This window comes from Pyrus communis, chromosome 11, assembly GCF_963583255.1.
Source record: "Pyrus communis chromosome 11, drPyrComm1.1, whole genome shotgun sequence".
In the NCBI taxonomy this organism is placed as follows: Eukaryota; Viridiplantae; Streptophyta; class Magnoliopsida; order Rosales; family Rosaceae; genus Pyrus; species Pyrus communis.
Genome location: NC_084813.1, coordinates 10,977,676 through 11,002,958, shown reverse-complemented (window position 1 = coordinate 11,002,958; position 25,283 = coordinate 10,977,676). Strand labels below are relative to the sequence as shown.

Below are 25,283 nucleotides of genomic sequence, written 5' to 3'. Positions count from 1 at the left end.
GACTTAAGAATTTACTAAAAAAACACATATATTAATCTATAAAGTTTTTCATACAACTTATTAAAATATCCCTCTATACGTTTTCATATTTTGAAAGCATTACATGACAACATCCTTACTAATACCATCAAATATTTCTTTCTCTATAAAAATTACCATGTTATCATTCATCCAATTTCTCAGTCGATTTTTCAAAAATTTCATGGTCGAAAATGCTCTTTCAATGGTGGTAGTAGCAACTAGAAGAGTTGGTGCTAATGTCACAAGCAAGTTAATTATTAATTTAATTGTCATAATGTGGGGCATTGTAGATGCAAAATGGTAGAATTATTTTAAGGGAGTTTTAACGAAACACTCCTAGTACTGTTTACTTTTAACGAAAAATCACAATTTTACCTTTTCCTGGTACTATTCACTACACCTTTATTTGTCATTTTTCATTAAAACTAAAGTTTTTTTGAACTTTTTGTTAGTTTTCCTTTATTTTAATTGTCTACCCTTAATTGTAATTTAATTAGGGCTAGTCATTGGGATGCAAATCTATACATTTTTTCACCCAAAAAAATTTGAGTGGGGCCATCCGCCCCCTAGGCCCATAGTAGCTCCGTCTATGGTTATGTTAGTGTCGTAGTAATAGGTCATGCATGATTTACCAAGCTTTGAAAGGAAAAGACATGCAAAAGAAGTAATAAATTTTTTTTTTAACAAACGATATTATCCATAATAAAAATATGGGTGTTAAAGATTTCAATAATAAATATATAATATTATATATATATTATAATAGTGCTGCGTGCGCAGCATGTGTGTGGCAACCTTACAAAGGTTGTATAATCCACCCTTTTACTCTTGTACCTTTTGGTTAAGTTGTTGCTACATTTGATTAAAAGACATAATGTATGAGATTGTTATACTCAAACAGTATGAGTAAAATTAAAAGGATGCAACCAGTCAATATTAGTTTCTGAAATTAGACATGTCTTTTAGGTCAACACTCTTAATAAAAGTTATATATCTTCAACCAAAATGAATGGGTGCTTTAATGTCAATAAATACATGTTATGGCATAATGTTTCATACACAAATTTAGAAATTTGTTTTCTACACAATTTCTTTGCTATCTCTTCTCTCTCCATCACATTCATACAATTTCTTTCTAATTATTTCTAAGGGAATACAATTCAATTTTGCTAATCGAATATTTCATACTTTGTTGTATCCTCGAAGTAATTTGCCAAGAACCCTTTAGCAAACTTATTCGAGTGGGAGCAAATAATACTTTAAGGAAACAATTCAAGTCGTACCTCAAAGCCATCCTTTGGATATTCACTCTAACATGGAGAAGTGAAATAAGCCTCACAATGAGCTCGCCATAATATAATTCAAATTCGTTTTTGGTAAAAATCAAACCTAAAGTCAATACTAGCCGAAGCAATCGATCCAACAAAATATGCATGGTTTGACTGTGATGCCATTGCCATGGGAGGAATAACAGAAAATAAAAAGCCATGCATGCAACTAAGTTCACCATAAATAATACAATTAAGTATGTGATGGCATCAAAGGGTAAATCTCATATTAATTACCTCCAACTCACAACCCAAGTCCAACCACGCTGTCGCTGACTGAGTATTTATCATATGTAAGTATAATTTCATCTTGTATTTGTCATCATGCCTCTTCTCTTGCGAATATACACATAATTACCATTCTTATCAACTATATCAAAGTTTCAATTCAATACCATCGGATTATAATGTATTAAATTTGTTTAATATCAATCAATATCCCATTTTATTAAAGAAAATTTTACTTTAAAAATGTATTAGATTTACTTTATTAATTTTCATCTAGATGATAATTAACCACTTTGATTTTAGATGATAAAAGCAACGTAAGTGTTGGTTAATGAGGGAAAAAGATGTGACTTAAAAAATACGGAGATAGCTGAACATGGAAAACACGAAACTTCTTTACTTTTCAAACAATAAAGCAATTCATTCAATTACAATATGGTTTATTATGTGATATTTAGCATTACGGTCTAGTGATATTCTTTCCTATTTGTAAATGGTGGTAGGGGGTCTCTTAAGTTCGACACCAGTGGATAGCAAATTTAATGCCAAATTATTATGACTAGTACATTGTGTAGCTTTGTCCAATTCCACGCCTCTTAATTAATGTAAAATAATCATTGTATATTAAAAAATTTATGTTAACATTAAAAAATTAAAATGGCAATGGAGATGTAAGCATCACCACACCTACTGCACTTGTTGGGGCGGGCTTCTTCCCCAATAGATTTTAGTCTTTTAACTTTTGGTCTACCTGGGGGCCTCTTTGTCAATGGGGGTTCCATCACAAACTCCTGACTCATAGATTGTTCATCCTTTTCAATATCTACTATATCCTATGTCCTGGATATAGTGTGTGATGCAGGATATGCAGAAGGTGGGAAATTTCATGTCAGGCCTTTGCTCGTACAAGTCACACACCATTACCATGTTAAATCTATCTCGTCTGCCAAATCCAAGATTACAACCCCACAAACGTTATACATAGATATAACTATGAAAGTCATAAATATATGGATTACAGGAATTAAAGAGTACAATTTTCAAAGAGGTATAACATCAAACACTTTCTGTGCATTGGTTTTTTTTAATAAAAAGAGAAAGAAGCATATCAATGAGAGATGATAGAAGGGAATTAGGGGGATTAGGATAAAGTCTTCATGTAAAAATTCGCACACCAAACAACAATAAAGGAGAAAACAATTATAATATACCTGACTTGAAATTTTCAATTTGTTGTGTTTTAGTCCTTTGATAGACGAAGAAGGTTGAGTATCGCCAAACCACGAAGGAAAAACACGATCATAAAAGTGTACCTAGAGAATAGGTCTCCTGAAAAAATCTGCACGTATAAAACACATCTAATTTGTATAGAAAGCTAAAAGTGATTAAGCCTTCCTTAAAAATAGATTGATAAGAAATTCAAATTTAAAAATTGTTATCAAGAAATCGGGGAGAAAGATGAAGGAAACTAATGAACAATGAATTTGAATGCTGATAAAAATTTAAAACATGGGAGATATATGGAGAATGTGCAAAAGCTATAGGAGGGTAAAATAGTAATAACAATGCAAAAAAAATCAACCTAATAAGAAAAATTGCTGACATGGAATCCTAGTCATTGGAGCTAAGTTAAAAGTAACTAAAAATTGGACTAATCCTAATATTGGGCTATAAAATTGAACGTATTTCAAGTTTCTCCTAAAATATATATAAATGAATGACAATCATTTTTCTTTCTACTCGAAACTAGCAACTGCTTTTTACTGTTCTCCTCCATTTCAAACTAAATTCATCCTCTTGACTCAAATTTTTCTATCCCAACTTTCTTCCTCAATCCTTCCCGTACTACTATTACTCGAACATGCCCGTGAACAAGGCAACTTAGGTAATGTTGGAGTACAATTCTAATTTACTTGTTACATTAACTCTAGTGTTACTAGTTGCAACACTTTTAGTAGATAAAGTTGTTTCCGCTATGAATATCAGTGATGTCTTTAGACCGTAGGCTCATTTAATAAGCATTTAGTGTATTTTGTTTTCATATTTGTACTATATAAATAGAAGATACACGTGAAGTAAAGGAGGAATGAAGAAGGGTTCTTGAAATGAATTTTAAGTCAATTTCCTTCCATCCTACTTTTGTCCATCATTGTACATGCCATACTATAAACTGACAGTTAAAACTTAAAAAGTTATAACAGATATTTCTACGTGAAAAAGTAACATGTTTTTTGGTCAAGCGTGGAAAAAAGGTAGTGGAGAGAGATTAAATTTTTAAATCAAATTTACAAACTAAATGATGTAGTTATAGATAATTGAATTATTAATTAAATATCGTTTAACATATTTATCTCTTATTAATGATAAATTAATTAATTTATAAATTTAATTTAAAATTTTGATTACTCTAACATTATCTGGAAGAATAAGAGTGACAACCAACCTGGAACATAGAATTCTCCACCAACAACAAGGCGAGGCCCGCACTCACTGTACAACCCTGGTTTAAATTTCCCAATGCGGCAATTTTAAAGTTACAGGATCCTCGACATTCTGACGTGGCACCTTATAATTGGCTAACTCCGCCAAAACACCAGATTTTGTCCAATAGCATCCTGCCACGCGTCTGAACAACTGGCTTCCAGTAGTAGAAAGGGCATCAGGATCCTCTCCTGATCTAAGGATGAGGATCCTCCTAACCAAGGAATATGGGCTGTTGGATGAAAATTCAACGGTTATAATTATTATAAATTTAAATAAACTTCCTATTTATAACCATTAGATTTTCATGTAACGGCCCACACTCCTTGATCAGGAAGATCATCGTCTAGGAGAGGATCGTGATCCGTAGAAAGGGGCACCTACATAGTTTTGGTCCAAAAGGAAAAGGTTCAACTACTTTTTTGGCCGTGGTTCCAGCAAGCCACGTGGCATTGAGGGCAGGCCTTCACCTCGTTGGTACCCGTACGTCGCTTTCCCATTATCGTCCCACGGAGCTTAGTGTGGTCTTGTCCACACAATGCTCCAACCGTTCCCTTCTTGAAGAGTAGTTGAAGATTGGGCCCATGATTTTGCACAAGGCAACTTTAGAATGTTTCATGTCACATAATAATGCGGTGCACCTGCTTATTTTTCCTCCTACGTCTACATCTACGCGTGTGAAAGTAACATCTTTCTTTGGCTTTGCACAACATAATTGAGTTTAGGGTAGATACTGGATTACTTGATTAGAGCATGGAATAATTAGTTCTATGTATTCTCCTTCACTTCTCTAGGAAAACCCCTTTTTTTTTTTTTTTTTTTTTTGACAAACAATCAATTTTGTTAAATTAGTCACTGACGAAGTTCAAACTCACGATGTCATGCAAGAACTCAACATATTTCTACCATTATTATAAATGGTCACTTACTTTTAAATATAATTTCATTTGATAACTATTTTTAGTTTTTAAAACAATGAAAAATTAAAAGATGAAATAGTTTTTAAGTATTATAAGGTTCTCATTAAACATTCATATCACATCACTCTCAATTATGAGTTCTTTAAATGCGTGGCATGTGTGGATGGAAATTTTTCCATGGACGAAATAATTTCAACAATTACCGCCATTAAGCTAATTGACGAACACCCACGAAAATAGAGGATATTCGTCAAAGGGCTTCTAATGCATAAGTCAGAGAAAAGGGTTGATATAAGCTAAATTAAAAGAGTTATGAGTAGTAAGTAACAACTATCAATTTTCCTAGTTGACTTGGCTAATTATAGGAGAGACTCTTCGTATGCAGCCTAACAATAGAGTTGCAGGCCATGCTAAGCAATCCTTTGTTCTTCTGCTAGGATGGTGCAAGCCTTATTGAGCAAACCTCTTGAGCATGTCTCTAGGCAACACAGATGTGGTACCTTGTCTGCAACACCAATGTGGAAGTATTCTACAAGGTCATTGCAGAGGATGCTCCCTAACATACATCTCGAGTACACTTCAGTAGTTCCCGCCAAGCACAGGGACTAACAGACAAGCCAGTAGTACATCAAGGCTATTCGCTTTTAGGCTGTTTGGCGGGAGATGGGCTTCAGGGCCTGATGATTGTGGATTTCTTGGGCGTTCTGCAGAATAGAGGCCCATAAGCCCATCAAGGTATGGATAATGTCCGCATGGTCCACCAAGGGCATGACAATCATATTGAGCTAAGAATACATATGGCGTGCTTTAACAGGTCAGGATATTTTATGTCCCAACAACTTAGTCATCCAATAGTTATTCAACAAAAGACAAACAATATTATTTCAATTAAACATGCAATTTCAACTTTGTTCTTTTACGTGAAGAGATTGTGAGTTTACTAGAAGACATTACGGAAGCTTACGATCATCGAGAATAGCAGCCTAGATTATATCCGGAGGCTCCTCGTATCGACAGATATCAAAAGCTGAAAATAAAGCTAACTTGGCCAATCTATAGGCCATCATATTGGCAAAATAGCGGATGTCACAACTTGAGAATCCATAAAGCTGCCCGAACCAATCCTAATGTCTTTGCCACCAATCCGAATGAGGAACTACCAGGAGTTTGAATCACTTGTAGGGCATCACCCTCTCAAATAATTTGAGATGAATTCTTATCCAACGTTAATTGAACAGTTAAACAATTTATGATTTAGTTGATTTGTTGCAAAGAATATTTAATGAATGAATTAGAAACTAGACGATTTTCATCATCTTGTAGCATTCAAAAATCAGATTTGTAATGTTTGCTCTTCGTGTTTAGGGTAATTGTTGGTGGTGTCATGTTGAAGTTAATTTATTGATTTAGTTTGTACAAATTCCTCTTGATATCAAGATTGGTTATTGGAGATTATGTATCTAATATGGCACTCTCTTGTATTATTTGGTTCTTATCAATGAAATCACTGTATCGTTGTTGTTCCAAAAAATATCGACTGAAAAGGTTAGTAGCATCTCCCTCTATATTGTAGAAACAATCAAACGCAGACAAAACACAAGATGAAATAATGGCCATATGCCCATAAATAATTCACATAACACAAAAGTTGTCCAAACTTTAATCAACATCAACCAATCACACCACACATCATGCCATGCACATACCATCAAAACAGTGCACCTCACCACCACCCTATAAAAACCCCACTCACACATAATTTAATTCCCTCCAATCTCCTCAATTTCCACTGTCTCTTCGCCTTCCTCTTCTTCTTCGATCTTCTGTCGTCAACCTTCAACTCCCTCCCAACAGTCAAAAAGTCAAAGCCCAAACCACCGTCCGATGACCACCTACGGCACAATCCCGACCTCCTCCTCGTCCTCCCAAGGCCCCTCCGGCGAGTACATCTCACGCGCCAAGGACCGCATCAGAGCCGGCCTCGGAGCGCGCCGGCCATGGAAGCTGATGTTCAACTTCTGGTCCTTCAACTTCCCCTCCTCCTTCCACGACGCCTTCGGGCGGGTCCGATCCAACGTCGCCTACTTCCGGATGAACTATGCCATCGTGGTGCTCCTGATCCTGTTCCTCAGCCTGCTCTGGCACCCGATCTCGCTCATCGTCTTCGTCGTCATGATGGCCGCCTGGCTCTTCCTCTACTTCCTCCGCGACGAGCCGCTGGTGCTGTTCGGAAAAACGGTAGACGACCGCGTCGTTTTGATCGTGCTGGCGGTGGTGACGATCGTGCTGCTGTTCTTGACCCACGCGACGGTGAATATTCTGGTGGCGCTGCTGATTGGGGTTGTGTTGGTGATTGCGCACGCGGCGTTGAGGAAGACGGATGACTTGCCGGTGGACGAAGAGAACTCCGCGTTGTTGACTACGCCTGCATCTTCCTCTGCTTAAGTACTCCAATTCGATTCGATTCTCTGTTTTGTTCTTCTTTTTTCTTTTTCTTTTTTTGTAATTTATGGGTTTTGGTGATCGAAGTTGTTGATTGTATCTGCCACTCTGCTGCTGCACCCAATTTGTTGGTTTGCGATGAATCTAGTATTTTTTTTTTTTTTATGGTGGAAAATTGCCGTGCATTTTTGTTCCCGATTTTGTTGCCTCCGTCCCCGTGTGTCTGTGTAATTTGGTTCTGCCTTGTCAAATGGTATTTTTTACTTGTCCCGACCTCGCTCATGCTGATGAACTATCCGATGAGCCGACCCTCGAGGAAGGATACTTGCAATACAGCACCACTCGTCATAACTTCAGTGGCATTAGATGTTTCTGCGGAGTTGAACATGCTGAAGTGCTCTTTTCTTAGATTGGAGTTGAACACACTTCTCTAAGGAACTACTAAATTTTGTCTTTGCATTTCAGGATGCACTGCTCCAGAAACGGATCAAGTACAACTTGCAGGATCCCGTTCTGCGTCTTTCTTTCATTACGTGGAGGGTTGTAAAAAATCTGCGGATCTTCTGATTCCGGAGTCCTATATATTTCAAGTGGAGTCGTTGTTATGTTGACTCGTGTCATTTGATAATTTTTTCTTCAGGAATGTTCTGCGGTGGGGAAAGAATACCGGTTCAGCTAAAACTAAAGCGTGCTGGTTCAGCAGTTTATAACAGAGCATCTTCACTGGAAGCATTGGTCAGTGTCCTTGGACCTTGTGGTTTCCTTGAACATGTTTTGGTTCACTCTCATCTGAATCCAAAAAAGAAACACACGCACACGCACACGCATGCAAGTTCGTTTTTATTCATAATAATCAAGCATCTTCTTGATGGCAACCTACTTGTTGATATTCTACATGCTTATTTGAAATTACATTCCTCTAGGTAACTTATGATTTACTACCCAGTGAACGAGATTCTGAGTTGTTAACATAAACAGAATGAGATTCTAAGTTGTTGGCATAAACTGAACGAGATTCTGAGTTGCTAACATAAACTGAACGAGATTCTGAGTTGCTAACATAAACTGAACGAGACTCTAAGTTGTTAACATAAACTGAACGAGATTCTGAGTTGTTAACATAAACTAAACGAGATTCTGATTTTTTATTATAAACTGAGCGAGATTCTGAGTTGTTAACATAAACTGAACGAGATTCTGAGTTGTTAACATAAACTAAACGAGATTCTGATTTGTTATTATAAACTGAGCGAGATTCTGAGTTGTTAACATAAACTGACGCTTCATATTATGCAGGTTGGTTATCTTTACCCGACAAATATGGAACGTTTAGAAGAAGTCATGGTGAAGTTGGGATTCTCAACTGATTCTTCTGAGCAGTTAATTTGAGAGGAGCCTGAGGAGGTAAACGGTACGTCAACACAAGCCGTTTCGTGCATTCATGCAGTATACTTATTTATTTGTCTTGATAGATTGTATTTGGCGGGGGGGAAGGCTTTATGTTTATTTGTTTTCTCGTTGGTTTTCGATAGAGTCCCAGTTATGTCAATTTTGCATACATTGTTCAGCAATCTGCTTGTTCTTCTTGGCAGGCATGCATCCTAGTGAATGAAGTGTTGCTTCTATATAATGGTGGGAGGAGATTTGAATCTTTGATTGTGGGTGGTAGGGGAGGTGCAGGTAGCGTTGCTGGGTGGTTGGGGAAGGGGTGAAGGCCATTGAGTGTTTTTGGGTTTGCGGAGCACAGGGTGGATGTTTGAGGTGACTTTGGTCGGGTTTCTTGTTTGCTTTCCTTCTTTTTCTTTCTAAATCCATTTTATATGCTGGATAAAACAGAGATTTCAAAGTAAAAAAATAAATAAATAAGTTCGGTTTAGAAGAGAAAATTTGGGTCCCAAGTTAAAATTGACTATAGCTTTGGATAGTTCATATGGAGAAGTGATTTCCGCACCTTTTTTCTTTATACACACATTTTGATTATAACTCTCCTTTGAATTTAATAAATCAAAGAAAATTTAAAGGACTTGGTTGTGTAAAAAAAAAATCTTTAATAACGAGGGAGATAAGTCATTCAATACTACGATTGACTAGTGTCCTAAAAAGCGGTTTAAGCGGCAGCTTAGGCGTTGGGCGGTGGACTGCCACCATGATTCTTTCAAAAATGTTCTATAAATCAACAAGGGTATTAGGCGGTGTCTAGGCAACCGATTGGGTGTGCTAGGCAGCCTCGATGGAAAACTAGGCGATTCTATTAAAAAATAATATGTCGTTGTTTCACTACACTGCATAATATTGCAATGAAAATTTAAGTTTGTGTATGAGATTAAAATGTTTTACATGTGAGGCATGAAATTGCAATTGCATCAAATTTAAGAAGTAAAGTGTAATTTACTCTTCATATATGTTGATTAAAAGATAGGATGGGCTTGCATTTTAATTTAGGCATGAAATTAAAATGTTTGTGTATGAGATTAAAATATTGCAATGAAATTTTAAGTTTGTGTATGAGATTAAAATGTTTTACATGTGAGACATGAAATTGCAATCGCATCAAATTTGAGAAGTTAAGTGTAATTTACTCTTCACATATGTTGATTAAAAGATGGGATGGGCTTGCATTTTAATTTAGGCCATAAATTTGGACCTCAGCCCCGGCTCCATCCTTTTCTTCACGACCAACGAGAGGAAATTTGAAGAGTTAATATTTGTTTAATACAAGCGATATTCTATACTAATTTACATTAAATAAAGTAGGAAGAGTTTAAACTCGGAACTCAATAAGTTGAAGAAGATCTTCATCACCAAGTTAATCAACCTCTTTTGTTAAGTAGTTAACTCACATTTTCGATGTCTGGCTCATCTAATACATTTCTTTCCATCTCATCTCACCTCACTTGACCCACAAGCCACAACGACCACTGCTAATTGTAAAACTTGGTACAACAAACTTCACACTTCAGTTTTGACATCAACTTCTCATCTGAATTGACTTACAACCAATGAACATTTTGTCCAAAATTTTAAGAGCTAATTTGGTATTGTTGTGCTTTGAAAAAAAAAAAAAAAAAAAAAATCTGCTCATGTTGTGCTTTGAGAATAAGCAATTTTAAAATAAAATACGTGTTTGGTAAACTATAGTTGTAAATGTGCTTTTAGCAAAAACAAGCAGTGTTATAATGTTTGGTAAATTTTTATGTAAAACATTGTGATTGTGTAAAATGATCAAAAAATGCATAATAATCGATGTGTTTTTTTCTTTTTTTTTTTTTTTTTTTTTAGTACAATAATGGATGTGTTATTAATTTAATGGTTTGGCAAAAAGGTCAATTATTAAATATACTTTGTTTCAAAAAAAATATTTATATCTTAATTGAAACCTATCTCAAATACTAATTAGTGCAACAAATTGTTTTGAAATATTGAAATATTTCAAACAAAATAACTAGGATTCATTTGCACGACATTATTAATGTACTTGAAATACCATCAATCAATTGATACATAATTCGAATAGAATAATTCAGAAGTTGTTCAATATAAAAGTAGTCTAACTAGATGCGTTCACCAAATTTACGACTACGTTATTTCTTAATACTTCGATCTCATGTGATCTTTCATCAATAGTTGCACTATTCTTCATCATCATCAATATCATTCTCTTCACTAAAGTCATCGGGGTCATTAAAAAGGCGATCACGTTCAGAATGCCTTCGTACGTAAACACCATAATTTGTTTAGCAGGCTAATGAAACCTATCATTCATTTGAGTTCCTATAAACAACATAATTTGTAGTAAACAACTGTTTTTGTTCTCTCTTCTTGTCTCCTTGTTTAAGATAAAACCACTCACAGTAGTAGCTACTTTCAAATCAGCATTGTGACATAGCTTACAAAGTGAATTAAGGCAATTGAAATGTCAAAAGTATGATAAGTTTAGAGGTGGAAATCTGAGTAGCTTGAATGAGACCTTATTTGACAACTGTTTCAGGTCAGTCACCCAAATTTGGCATCAAAATGAAATCTGTAACTCAAATCACTGATTCTCAATTATCTTTAACAATCCATTTCAGTGATTCAACTCCAATTCTTTCTTGGTGATATTGATGATACGAGGGAGAACGCAAAGGACGCGATGAAGCAACGAGCAGTGTTGGGGACTCGAGTTTTCAGATCTGAAGTTTGCGCTCTCTGCTCTCTTACGATAAAGACAGAAAGGGGGTAGGTTGATAGTCTTCAAAATTTCATTTAATGGGCACTATTCACCTGTTTTTCCGAAAAAATAAGCCGGTTTTTCAAAGCTAGATCCAAATTGCAATGAAGATGAATTGAAGCAAATTCCATCTCAGTGAGTAGCTGTTATTCTTCTCATCTCCATATAGCGTTCCGTCGTTTAGAATCAATGCTCGGCCGAGCTTTCCAATTTGCCCGAAAAACATGCGCATGGCTAACGGAACACAATTGAAGACTTGAAGTGGTATTTTTCATTAGATTCACCAATAAAAGTTTCCAAAACCTTGCTATTCTCTTCTTTTTACTATACAGAAGTAAAATGCAGGTGGCATTAACCAAAATATCAAAGGAATTATGGATTACGTTACAAAAAGGAGATCACATCTTTAGTCCACCAAATATGTGGTAGTTCTAAAAGGCGAGCGCTTCACAAATGGTTTTCGCATGAAGTCCGCCCTGCCCTGTCCCTCTCCCTAAAACCTGGCCTTAAATTCTCAAGAGAGCTTCTCGTACCCTTCCATCGCCTCATCTAGTAGCGAGCCGCTATAATGTTCCTTCTGCTGCTGCTGCTCTGACCAAAGTCGGCCACTCCGGCATCCCACATCCTGACCATTCAGGCATCCTACATCATACCCGGGCGTTGACATGTAATTTGTGTCCATCATCATGTCACCTTCTAGTATGCGCAGAACCTTAAAGAACATGAACAAACATATGTCTTAAGATTCAAGATAGGTTGCCTGTAAAGCCTAAAAGTAAGCTGTAACTGCTAGTCATTAGAACAAGTTGGGATGTCTTTTTTCCGGAGTTCCTCTTTACCTGAGACATGCGAGGCCTAGATTGCGGATCCCGCCGTATACATAGCGACGCAGCGTGCAGCATGCAGTAAACCTCGTGTTCGGAATAGAAGTTTTCAAGTCTGGGGTCAATCAGTTCATCAATGTCAAATTCTTCTAATAACGGGCGCGCCTGTGTTGGATCAAAAGTTATAAGCAATAAAAATCGAGCAACAGACTAGAACAAACATATGATATCTACAACTTGCTTTATCATACCCATTCAGTGAGACATTGCTGCCCTTTAGGCCGGTTAAGGTCCACAGCTTTTCGCCCTGTAACAAGTTCCACCAAGACCACCCCGAAGGAATAAACATCAGCCTTTTCAGTAATTTGACCACTTTGAGCATATTCAGGAGCCAAATATCTGCAACACAGAACAAATCATCAGATAAATGCAGAGCAGCATATAACAGAGTTGGATGGAAGGTGAAATGGCATCAGCAAGGGCTGTTATTTGAGATTTACCCGAAAGTTCCAATTACTCTTGTGTCCACACCCGTGTCCCCATCAGGCTGCCACCTTGCGAGGCCAAAATCTCCAACCTAGAAAGAAAAGTGGATAAAGTCAACAACATTTTTATCTACTAAGTAGCTAACGAAATACACAATTCATGCATCTGAATACAGGACTAGAAGTTCGCAGTACCAGTGGTTCAAAATCATGGGTGATGAGGATGTTGTTTGGTCGCATGTCACGGTGCACAATGCAACCCACTCTGCATTCTTCATGAAGATATCGTAGCCCTCGAGCTGCCCCTACAGCAATCTTTTGCCGTGCAGACCATTCTAAAGGCTCACGATGTCGCCCTGAAACAGACCCAGAAGATCATTGTAAGTATGCAATATAGTTTCACAATAAATTGACATCAAGTATCATTCCATACAAAATACGTTTACCGCTGTCGGAAAAAGAAATATTACTGTATAGATGAGAATCCAATGACCCATTGCATATATACTCATAGACCAGCAATCTTCTTCTATCCTCAATACAGAAACCAATCAACATGACAACATTTCGGTGCTGAGCACAGCTCAGGACTTCTACTTCTGAACAGAACTCCTGATCGCCTTGAGAACTAGCCAATTTGTGTTGCTTGACAGCAACAGCCTGGCCATCCGGCAGCACCCCTCTGTGAACAGAACCAAACCCTCCCTCAGCCAAAAAATTGGCTTGTGAAAATCCTCCGGTAGCAAGCTCGAGCTCTGCATAGCTGAACCACCTTGGAGGTTTTCCGAACACAGGTGCCTTGTGTTGACATATTGAACATAATGGAGGGGGGCCTGGAGGAGCATTTCTGGACAGTGAAATTGCTTCTCTCAGATTTCCGCTGAACTCCATGTCAGCTCTATGATTGGGCATTCCAATTCCAGCATCTCTATCAATTTTTGAAAATTTCAGTAAAAAGGCCTTGGTAGTAGATGCTTTCGAGTTATCGTTACTTCTGTGTGAGCTTTCTTCCATGTGTTGCAAGGATGGACGATGAGAATCAAGAAATTCAGCTATCCATGGTTGGAACCTCATACTACCTGAAGATGATAAATGTTCACTGTCTGTGTCTGAACTACTGTCATCAAGAACTTTGATTTCTTTACTAACTAATGATTCCACTTTCTTCAGATCTTCAATTTTTTCTGGAATGAAAAAAGGTGAAGTTCCTGGATCTGAACTTGACACCGATGAGGTACCAGCCTCGGTGGCTGTGAATGGTGTCCCAAGCTCTGGACTACTAGTTGGAGTCACAACCGGCCCTCGAATGGAACTCAAAGAATCATTCTTCTGCTTGGGATGTTTATCAGACCCTGCACCATGCTCAGACAGCAAGGAACTGGCCAATTCAGGTTCCTTTTTAGATGATCCATTCAAATTCAAGCGAAGAACTTTTGGCTGGGAATGCTTCATAACCACAATGTTGCACTGCAGCTCTTCCATGCAGTGTTTTTCCTCATGTTTTAGATGTCTGTAAAAATCACAAACCCATTAATGTTTAGGCAAAGGTATATAGTTTCAACGCAAGACATGGTGATCCAGAATCCTGTTAATAAAGTAGTAAACTACAAGTAATAATCCTATTTGTGGAAAAGATAAACAAATTGAGCATTACTTGTCTAAAACAACCCAACTGGCTTGAGCTTTTTTAGCCTCTACCGCCACAGAACCAGAAGGTGATCCAGAAATAATTTTTATCTTGACATTTATCTGCAAAATAGTCAAACAAGGCGTCAATATCCATGGAAATGTACGTGTTTAATACTAATAAGTATTATTAAATATCAATGAACTTACCTTATTTGGATCATAAACTTCATGGAGCTGAAGGATCATCTGAGAGCAGGAATCTGATATATCGCATTTCAGCTCAGAGGTTGTTCCTGTATGAGACTTCCGGTGACCATTGGCGCAATCCCCTGCAAATCTTGGGAAGCCCCATAACTTTTTACCTGAAAATTGGGGAACATGAATAAGTTGTCAGCATCAAAATTTGTAACATGTAAACAAACTGCAAAAATGGAAAGAGTTGCTGGATTTAGAGCTTAAAGACTAAGGCTCGATTTCAGAATTTTACTAAAACTAGAGTGCAAGTCTTCTTTCATAGTAATTAATAGAGTTGTGTACTTGAACAATTCAATCAAACATCCTGATAACCTCCTCAAATAACTCAAATAAATTCAAATTGCATCGTAAGCTGTAGTCACAGAGTCGATAAGAAACATACAGGCAAGCTCACCAACGAAGAAAACATTAAACGTTAACCGATGAAAAAGAACGAGCTACTACACAGTCCTAATGGCAATAAACAGAGGGTACCAACCCCTTTTGAAAGTAGGATGGTGTGATCTTTTGCAAGGTAAAACTAAAGAGGGAACTATTAGGATCTATGCGTTGAAGTAAAACGCACCTATTATGTATTCATTAAACACGAAAATAGGCAAAAATTAGAAAAGGAAGCGTAAAGATACCAGAACTTTGAGAGGGCACAACCACAAGTAGTGTTATACAGTCACCAGGTTGGACAACATGAGTCAACGCCCAGACCAGAGCAGTCTTAGGAACTTCCTTCAAGGCCTTAACCGCGACGACAACCTTCTCAGCGTCATCGGAGCCCTTCTCCTGCTTCCCCCGCTTCGGTTCTCGACTCATTACCAAATTTTACACCACACAATTGCAAAATCACCTTCCTTAAAACGTTCAATCTCAAATGCCCTCAAAGCCACAAGCAAAGATTCCGAACATATACTATCGGACATGCACCACCATTCGCTCTAGCAACCTAGCTGCTGTAGAACCTGCATTGAAAAGACCCTTTTACCCAAGTCACCTAAATTCCCAAGAACCTAACTTAGAAACCCAATTGGGGTCCTCACTTTCTCAAACAGTACAAAAATTGGTATCACTATTTTCCAGTTCTGGACACCCTTTTGGCTCTGAAAGCAGGATATTGATTCTCTACTTCAAAAAAAAAAAAAAAAAAAGAAAAAACACAACAGTGCTTTGCTTTTGCAGTTTCTGACGCCTAGCAACGATGAGAGAATCAATGCAGAATATGCAAAGCGACACAGAAGCATCAAACTGCTTTCGATCCTTCAAATAATTGAGGGGTGAAACAGGTGGGGCAAAAAGTAAAAGCGGCCAAATCAAGTTCCTCAAAGAAAAAGCTTCAGATTTTCCGAGCCCACAGCATGATGTACCTAGAAAGAACAATCAAATCAGCAGCAGCAACAAATATGTAGCAGATTCTGTACAAAATCAAACAATTATGGACTGCAAAATGGTTGAATGGGGTAAAAATTAACAAATGTAAACTCAAGGTCCCGATCCAAAAAATTTCTACTGGTTTTCCTCAGTTTTCTCAGCAACCAAACAAATATCAAGAAAAATCAAAGTAAAAAAATATTAAATTTGTACCAACTAACATAAGATATTTTAAACCCAAATCAGCAGAATACATTATGCCTGAAATCTTTCCCAACCCACCACCCCAAAAATTCAGAAAAACCAATACAAAATCAACAATTTTGGAGAAAGCCCCATTAACACCAAGACTAAGCCGGAAGAAAATACGGCATTTTACAACCAGCCCCACTTCACCCACTACGTGAAAACCATTAAAAATCCAGAAAATATTATAAAATAAAATAAAAAAGAAAAAAAAGCAGAGCTTCTATAGGGACAATATATCTATTCTATATATAAGTATATATTTATATATGGATTAAACTTAAAGCTTGAAAAAGCGATCAAGATTAAACCCAGCAGCAGAAATTACCAAACAAAAGAAAAAAAACCAGAAGCAAAAAGCCATTACCAAATTCAACTCTTGAATTTTGCTCTTCCTTCACGGCAGAGAAGAAGAGAGAAGAAGAGAAAGTGAAAGTAAATCTTTAGGGTTTGTGGGGATTGAAGAAATGAAAGATATGTCATAAATGGTAATGCAGGGAAAGCTCCTGTGAATGTGATAAAATGTAAAATCAAAATCAATGAGACAGAGACTGAAGAGAGGGAGAGGGAGAGAGAGAGAGGGAGAGAGAGAGAGAGAGAGAGTCACTGAATACAAATATTTACTGCATTGTTGTACAAGCTGAGAAACAATAAAACTCAAAGACTCACACACAAAGAAGAGAGAGAGAGAGACAGCTCACACGTCAGAGAGTCAGACCAAGAGAGAGGCGGGAGGAGAGAGAGAGGTGTCACTGTAATTTTCCGCAGTGGATCGCCGTCGAGGAGCGAGCTGTGAAAAATACCCCTAGTTCTTGGTTTTATTACTGATTTGACCTTTTTATATTATTGTTTGGGGAGCGGGAGACCGGGTCCTTGCGGCATCGTTTTTGTATCTAAATTATTTATTAATAAAACTCTTATCTACCAAATAATTACATAAACATAAATTTTGCTTTTTTTTATGGGAAGTCTAACAAAACATTCTTGACATTGTTTATTTTTAATAAAAATCCACATTTATATCTTTTTCTGATACTATTAATTATACCTTTAAAAAGAGTTTTTCATTAAAAAAAAAAAATTTAAAACTTTTCGTTAGTTTTTTTTTATTTTTTATAACAACCTAATAGCTAAATTAGTATAAAATGTTTTTTAATAAATAATATTATTTACATTAACCTCATAACGAATCGAATTAGCAATAATTTTTTTTTAAACTAATCACACATTATAATTAAAAAAAATTAAATAAAATAAGATTGTTCACTTAAGTGGTTGTGGGTATTTGCTAATAATATGTATGGCCCAAAGCATTGTTTGGTTGCTCTTTTTGCTCTTATAAATACGACTTGAAGCGGTTGTCTAGGGGCAATTAATTTAGATTTCAAAAATGTGGTTGCCCGCTTAAAATTTTCTTTTTTTCATTGTTTCACACAACAATATATATATATATATATATATATATATATATATATATAAAAGTAGTCTTTTATATAAGACTACTTTTATAGTTGGTTGAACTTTATGGGAGGATTTCTGAGTTGAGGAGGATTTCGTTTGATAGTTGGTTGAACTTCAGTGGGCATGTTTTCTTAGTCATCATGTGACATATAAGACTCTTTGTAATTGCTTGAATCAGTAGTCTCACTTTCAGTAGGATGAACTTCATTTCCTTCAATAGTTCCAAGAGTTTCCATTTCTTGTATGGACTCTTCAGCCTTAGGTAAAGGATAAAACTCAAGAAACAACTTCCCCTAATTGGAGGCATCAGTGTGTTTGGTAAAGCAAGGACTTGTTTCATGAAACTTTACATCTTTGAGACGACAAGTTTCTGTAATTTTGGGTTATAACACTTGTATCCTTTTTGTGATGAGTAACCAAGAAAGATACATTTGCTCGCCCTAGGATCCAATTTGTCTATGTGATGAGACTATATGTGAACAAAACTTGTGCAACCAAACACCCTAAGGTGAGACAGTTCAGTTTTTCTCCCTTTCAACACTTCCATTGGAGATTTAAATTTCAAAACCCTACTAGGAAGTCGATTTATGAGATATGCATTAGTCATAACCCATTAAGACCAAAATTTCTTTGGCACATTCATTTGGATCATTAGAGCCCTAGTCTTCTCAAGTAAATCACATTTCTTCCTTTCAGATATGCCATTTTGTTATGGAGTGCCTACACAACTTGTTTGGTGCATGATTCCATGAATGCTCAAGTAATGTTTCATGTTATGGGACATGTATTCAAAACCATTGTCAGACCTAAATGTTTTAATTTTTGAAGCAAAGTGATTGCTGACAAGATTATGAAAGTTTTTAAAAAATTCTATGACTGTACTTTTGGCTTTCAAAAGATATAACCATGTACCTCTTGAGAAATCATCAATAAAAGTTACAAAATATTTATAACCATCAAAGGATTAAAGAAAATGTCCCCATACATCAAAGTGTACAAGTTCAAAGGCATGACTAGACTTAGATAAAGATGAACCAAAAGGAAGTCTAGTGAACTTAGACACGTGGCAAGTTTCACATTGGATTAACTCCTTACAAACAATGGGAAAAAAGTTTGACAAAACCAATTCTGAAGGTGAGCTAATCTGTGATGCCATAGCTGCTTATCTTAAGCTAGACTTGGTTGAACTTGAATTGCCTTTGGAATTTGGAAATCCTTCGATATGTAATAAAGTTCGTCTAAAAGGAACCCTTCACCAATCTTCTTCTTGGTGACACAGTCCTGAAAAATTACAATGTGAGGAGAGAATATGGCTAAGCAGTTTAGGGCATTTGTGAGTTTTCCAACAAAGAGCAATTGAAAAAGACATGAAAGAACAAACAATGCACTAGACTCAATCTTGTCTGACATTAAGTTAATCTTTCCTTTCCCTAAAACTTTATGGTTTGTGGCTCCTGAATCTATGACCTATACATCATGCAAATATTCATTTTTAGACTAGTTTTAAGAGCTTGCAATATACCTTGCTTGTCCTTTGAAGGCAGGCCTTCATTGTTAGCCAAGAACCTGATAACTCATATATTTCATACATTTATACCATCCATTCCTAGTCCCTTTGTGATATTTTTGAGTTAAACTAGTTGCATTTTACCCTATTTTGTGTTAGTGTGTAGCTAATCGTATTTTGGAGCTCAGTTGAGGACAAACAAGGCAAAATGGTGCTAAAAGTGGAGAATTGAATAAGATGCCGATGTAGACAAAGAATTAAAAGTGGACACTGAATATGGTTCCTTATAAGACCAATAACAACAAAAAATGTGGGAATTAAATGCCCAATTACTAGGATGTATTGGCAATCTGTAATAGCCTTTTTAACCTTATAAAACTGAGAGTTTCAGCCACTTTTACATAAGCTTTCCCTTGGGGTCGCCCATAGCTCCCTCTCTTCTCTTTCTTTGGCTTTTTAGAAACAAAATCATTTCTCCATTCACCATCCCTAGCCACCAAAGAAACCACGCAGCCGCGCTGTTCTTGGAGAAGTTCAACATCATAATTGCTTCAAGGGGGCTTCTTCTATGAACTTTAATTTCATTCATGTTGTTCTTGATATTTATATATTTTGTAATCATGTTGTGTAATTAAGTTCATAGTTAAGGAATTCGATGTAGCCTTGCAAATCTACTCTATGTTATTAAGTTAAAGTACTCAAATTACCAATCTGCGTTCTTGTTTCATTCACTGATTTTATAGTATAATTTGTTTGTTAATCTTAATGTTTGATCACCATGAGGGCTACTTACAAATTATTTGATCAAGGTTATAGTACAAATCATGCTTAATCTTGGTCGACATGTGAATGAATGAAGAAACTGCTATACATACATCCTGCCATGTGATTTCTTTGGTTCTTTGAAGTTTTTTTTGTTCTTAATGGATTCTTATTTGATAATCTAAGTTGAACATCACAACTAGGTTGCAGATTAGGAGCACTTGATCACAAACACACATCAAATAGATGATCATAAATGAATAAGACAAACCCTAGTTGCAGATTGGAGAGTTGAATGTGTTTTGACTTAATTTTCATGGAATTGGCTTGTAGTGGTGAAATTGGTATCCCTAGTTCCATTTCCATTATTTCTAAATCGACCTATCATTTATCTTTATCTTTCTTACATTTTAAAGTTATTTTTGTCACATCTTGGCCCAAGCCCCTACCACATCCCGGGTTCGACTCCACCGTAGCATGATATTGTTCGCTTTGGGCCCCCACCATGCCCTCACGGTTTTGTTTCTGGGAACTCACATGAAAACTTCCCAGTGGGTCTACAATCCACCCCTCTTAGGGATCCGACGTCCTCATCGGCACACTTTTGCCCAGTGATTGGCTCTGATACCAAATTGTCATATCCTGGTGCGGGCCCTCACCACATCCCAGGCACAACTCCACCGTAGCACGATATGGTCCGCTTTGGGCCCCGATCACGCCCTCACGGTTTTGTTTCTGGGAACTCACACGAGAACTTCCCAGTAGGTTACCCATCTGGGATTGCTCTCACGCAAACTAGCTTAACTTCGAAGTTCTTACGGAACCTGAAGCCAGTGAGCTCCCAAAAGGCCTCGTGCTAGGTAGAGATGGGAATATACATATAAGGCTTACATGATCCACTCTTCTGGGCGATGTGGGATGTTATATTTTAGTTTCCAATTGGAAAATCTAAAATCAGTTTGCATTTTCATTGTTTAGTTAGGGTTCTTTCAAGGCTAGTAATTTATAAAGGTTTAATCAATCCATGTGGTTCGACACCCTTACTTGTGCCATTATGCTAAGCATATATTGTACTCGGAAGGAACACAACAAAATTTTGGAATACCCCTAAACCTAGTTTTTGCTAGTCCTCAAACAAAACTAAAACTGAAAACAAACAAAATAAGGAAAAATCTAACTAGACCACTTTCGCTAGCTAAATGACTGCACCGAGCATATGCAACAAGCCCTTAAACCTCTAAGTGTCATTAGTAGGAGGAGTTGTGTCTCCTGAAGGTTTACAGTGATGACGCCCACAAACATCTACAGACTTGACAAATAAATTAGTTAAAACTCACTTGAAACAAACTAATAAAAACAAATGAATGCTTAGTCATACCATCAAACAAAACATTGCCACTTCAAAGAATCATATCATGTGTGTAGTGTAAAAGTATTGCTCCATGACTCATGACTTCAAAAGCACCATACTCAAAGACTGAAGATAGAATTCACCTCAACTCCAATTCTCACAGATTGTCACTCAAATTTTCACTTAGATCCTAAGCTTTTGTCTCTCATCAAACATATAAGAGTGAAGTTATGTAAAAGGGAATCAAAATTAGGCACAATTTCTGAATATATCTCATGAAAGGAATCAAACACTAAGAATATGGATAACACATATACTTACCAGCACTCATGAATATATCCCCAAAGATCAGCTAGGTCTTTCACAAGGTTGTAATGTAAGGCTTAGGCTAGGAGCTATGAAAGAATGGATAGGAAATACTAGGCCCTGGGACATACCAAAGTGTCTTTGTTCTGAAACCAGCAAGCTCTCCTCTTGAATTGATCTTCGTTGTTTGTCCTTGGCATCCAAGACAGACATGTGATAGTGAAGGATTTGGAAATTGCATCTTCTTTATTCATTTTTTTTTCTTTTCTTTTTTTTTTCTTTTCTTTTTTTTCTTGTTTTGCAATTCCAGCACATGTTACCTCAGTACACGCCACATTCTTGATCTAAAGCTCAATCTATCTTTGTCTTCATCATTTTGGTATTCTCCAAACTATAAGTTATGGCTGTAATGGGCTAAGATGGGTAGAGTTTAGTGTAGGTGATGAAAGAATCAGGTTAAAAGTGTTTGGTTACAAAAAGATGAATGGAACACACAAAGGGTTGGGAATAAAGCCATTTGGTGGTTAAAACATGTTTAGCCTCGTCTTAATGGGTTCATTCATAAGTGATAACAAGCACATGGTATCTGCAACATAGGATTATTCTTAGCATTCAATCAAAGAGAACTAATGAGATCATTTGAAATGAAATTGAAAGAAAAAGATAGGAGCAGAAACACTTTAAACCCTTTCAAAGAAGCAAATAGGCTCAAAATAACTCACTAGAGTAGTCTCCATTATTCTTCTTCTAGAATTTGAGCATGGTACTTTAACCATCATAATTCCAAGAGTAACAACGTTGTGAACTACAAAAATTATGATATGGAACTTTTTATGATAGCACCACAGTCAGATTGTATACCAACCATCATATACATTCACATTAATAAGCAAAAGCAAACAGAAAATTTCAATCCAACACCCCTAAACCTAAACTAAGCATTGTCCTTGATGCGTAAAAAAAAATTGAATGAAATGCAGCAATGCAGGAAGGCAGAGTAAGCATGGAATGAAATAAAACTAAAACTAAAACACACAAAATAAAAGGAAAAAACACAAACCCAGCTAGGTTGCCTCCTAGCAAGTGCTTTATTTAATGTCTAGGCGAGACATGGTACCATGATGGATGAACGCCTAGGATGGCAAGAAGTCAAGGTACCTCCGAACCTTGGTTGGAAAAAGTGGTTTCTTTTGAGGGACTTTGAATATGGTGCATTGAATTTCCACAGGGACTTGATTGTGATGGCGTTTTTGTCTCTCCTTGTGAATGAAATGCAAGACCATATCCTTTTCCTTTGTTTGAGATGGCAGCAAGCTCTCGTTATCGAACTTCAATTATTTTCCCTCTTGAAATGGCAGCAAATCATCTTCCAAAAACTCCAAATATGGCACCCGAAAAGATGTAAAACAACATGGAGAAACCGACAGAGATTTTGAAAAACAATTAATTGAATTAGAAGATTGAGGAAGAGCTTCAAACACTATGTCTGGCACAATTTCTTCAAGCACATCTATGGGTGGCTCATCATGCTTTTGTTTGACAAATCTCCCTAGAAAAGGAATTGGTGGATCATATGGCTTGGGAGGAGTGTAAGGCTCTTCATATTCGTAAAACGCAAGAACCTCACTATGAAAATATGCACAGAAAGCTTTCTTTGGTTGTTCCTCCTTGTCTTCTTGATCATCACCACCGAATTGATGTTCATTTATAGCTTGGACAATTTGACCCGCTTGAATTTCCAACTTTGCAAATTGTTTTAAGCGAGTAGCTTCAAAGTGTCCTCCAATGTTGTGTCAAAGGATTCTTATTGTGGTGGAGGAGCAAATGCTTGACTTGGAGCTTGTATGTTGTTCCAAGAGTCATGATGAGAATTTCTTCAAGCGGGGCTGTATGTATTTGGCAATGGTTGCAGTGGCCCTTGGTTAGAGAAACACATGAGGTGTGAGTGCTCTCGAACAAACGTAGGAAACTCATCTCTCCTTGGGTAGAATTGAAGAGGATGGCCAGTTTTAGCACATAATGGACATTCGCCGTACATCTCTCTATACCACCTGAAATCAAACAACCTAAACTGTAAATTAAAAATCTAAACTAAGAAAAGAAAAACAGATAGGGTTTATAAAGCAAGCAATTATAGGGGACTAAAATCAGTCCCCGGCAAGGGTGTTAAACCACAGGGACTGATTAGAACTCTACAAATTACTAGCTTTATGTAAACCCTAACTAAACAATGAAAATGCAAACTGAATTTAGATTTTCAATTGAAAACTATAATAACTTAAAAATGCAAGAAAGATAAAGATAAATGATAAGTTGATTAAAAAATAATTGGCTTGTAACGGTGAAATCAATATCCCTAGTTCCATTCCCATTATTTCTGAATCAACTTATCATTTATCTTTATCTTTCTTGCATTTTTTAAGTTATTTTAGTTTTCAATTGAAAAATCTAAATTTAGTTTGCATTTTCATTGTTTAGTTAGGGTTTACATAAAGTTAGTAATTTGTAGAGTTCTAATCAGTCCCTATGGTTCGATACCTTTACTTGTGTCAATTATACTATCCTTATATTTGCACTTGAAAGGAACACAACTAGTAGTGCAGTTGAGGTTCCTTCTCCAAGCTTGGCAGCTCCATCACTTTCCTTCATGCTTTGAAGGTACGCAGCAAATAAGCTTGGCAGCTCTATCACTTTCCTTCATGCTTTGAAGGTATGCAGCAAATTTGTTGATAGGGCAGTAGGGTTGGAAGTAAAGTTCATCATTGAATCTGAGACACCTCGAGAGGAAGCTGCACTAAGGTTGGCTTTGTATCCTGAGTATAATGGCTTCTTCTGAGCTCCCTTATCATGCTTCATGAAGTCAAGTTTCAGCTTAGGATAAAGGATCCAACATCGATCTTTCACATGGCCAGTTACATCACAATGCTAGCATTTCAGATGGGGATTTTTACCCTTGTATTTCATGTTACTTGACAAGTAAGCTCTGGCTTTAGACACGTTTGCCCTAGTGTCGATATTCATCACCTTTCTTTTAACCTCCTCTCTTTGTATGATTGCACAAACACTTATGAAAGAAGGCATCTCTGAGTTTAGAATGATATGACTACGAAGATCTTTGTAATCAGAACCCAAACTTGACAGAAGTTGGAAAATCTTGTCTTCCTTAGCTATTTTCAATTGCACCGATGCTTCAGTTGTATGTGGACAATAAATGTCACGTTCGTTCCACATGTTCTTCATGCTTCCAATGAGCATTCACCATCCCATAGTTACATGCCATATGGTTTGCACTTTTTGTACTAAATATTTCATTTTATTCTGCATTCCACATTTGAATATCATGCGGTTTTAAAAAACTTAGCGGAATGCTTTTAATTAGACGCGCCTTCTCTTCCCAAAACATTTCTATAATCATCTCCACATTCCAGGACGCACCTTCCTCCATTATCATATTGTTTTATTATAAAG

The 25,283-nt window shown here is 36.7% G+C and overlaps 2 protein-coding genes across 4 annotated transcripts; one reads left to right on the top strand and one right to left on the bottom strand.

Annotated features, from left to right (window-relative positions):
* Positions 1-6,750: 6,750 nt before the first annotated feature.
* On the top strand, positions 6,751-9,617 carry LOC137708601 (PRA1 family protein F3-like). Its single transcript, XM_068447717.1, has 4 exons — positions 6,751-7,423; positions 7,886-8,155; positions 8,717-8,831; positions 9,013-9,617. Exon 1 carries the CDS (start codon positions 6,863-6,865, stop codon positions 7,421-7,423), a length of 561 nt encoding a protein of 186 aa, XP_068303818.1. The 5' UTR covers positions 6,751-6,862; the 3' UTR covers positions 7,886-8,155; positions 8,717-8,831; positions 9,013-9,617.
* Positions 9,618-11,881: 2,264 nt separating this feature from the next.
* Positions 11,882-17,022, bottom strand: LOC137707531 (inactive protein kinase SELMODRAFT_444075-like). Of its 3 annotated transcripts, none has more exons than XM_068446416.1 (10): positions 16,796-17,022; positions 15,456-16,178; positions 14,776-14,930; positions 14,594-14,688; positions 13,386-14,449; positions 13,135-13,295; positions 12,955-13,031; positions 12,706-12,853; positions 12,470-12,619; positions 11,882-12,342 (listed from the first exon to the last, which is right to left on the bottom strand). In XM_068446416.1, exons 2-10 carry the CDS (start codon positions 15,628-15,630, stop codon positions 12,145-12,147), a joined length of 2,223 nt encoding a protein of 740 aa, XP_068302517.1. In that variant the 5' UTR covers positions 15,631-16,178; positions 16,796-17,022; the 3' UTR covers positions 11,882-12,144. The 3 variants fall into 3 exon arrangements, with proteins under 3 accessions (XP_068302517.1, XP_068302516.1, XP_068302518.1); XM_068446415.1 differs by having other exon boundaries at positions 15,450-16,178; positions 16,796-17,021; XM_068446417.1 differs by having other exon boundaries at positions 13,410-14,449; positions 15,450-16,178; positions 16,796-17,020.
* Between the last annotated feature and the right edge of the window lie 8,261 nt (positions 17,023-25,283).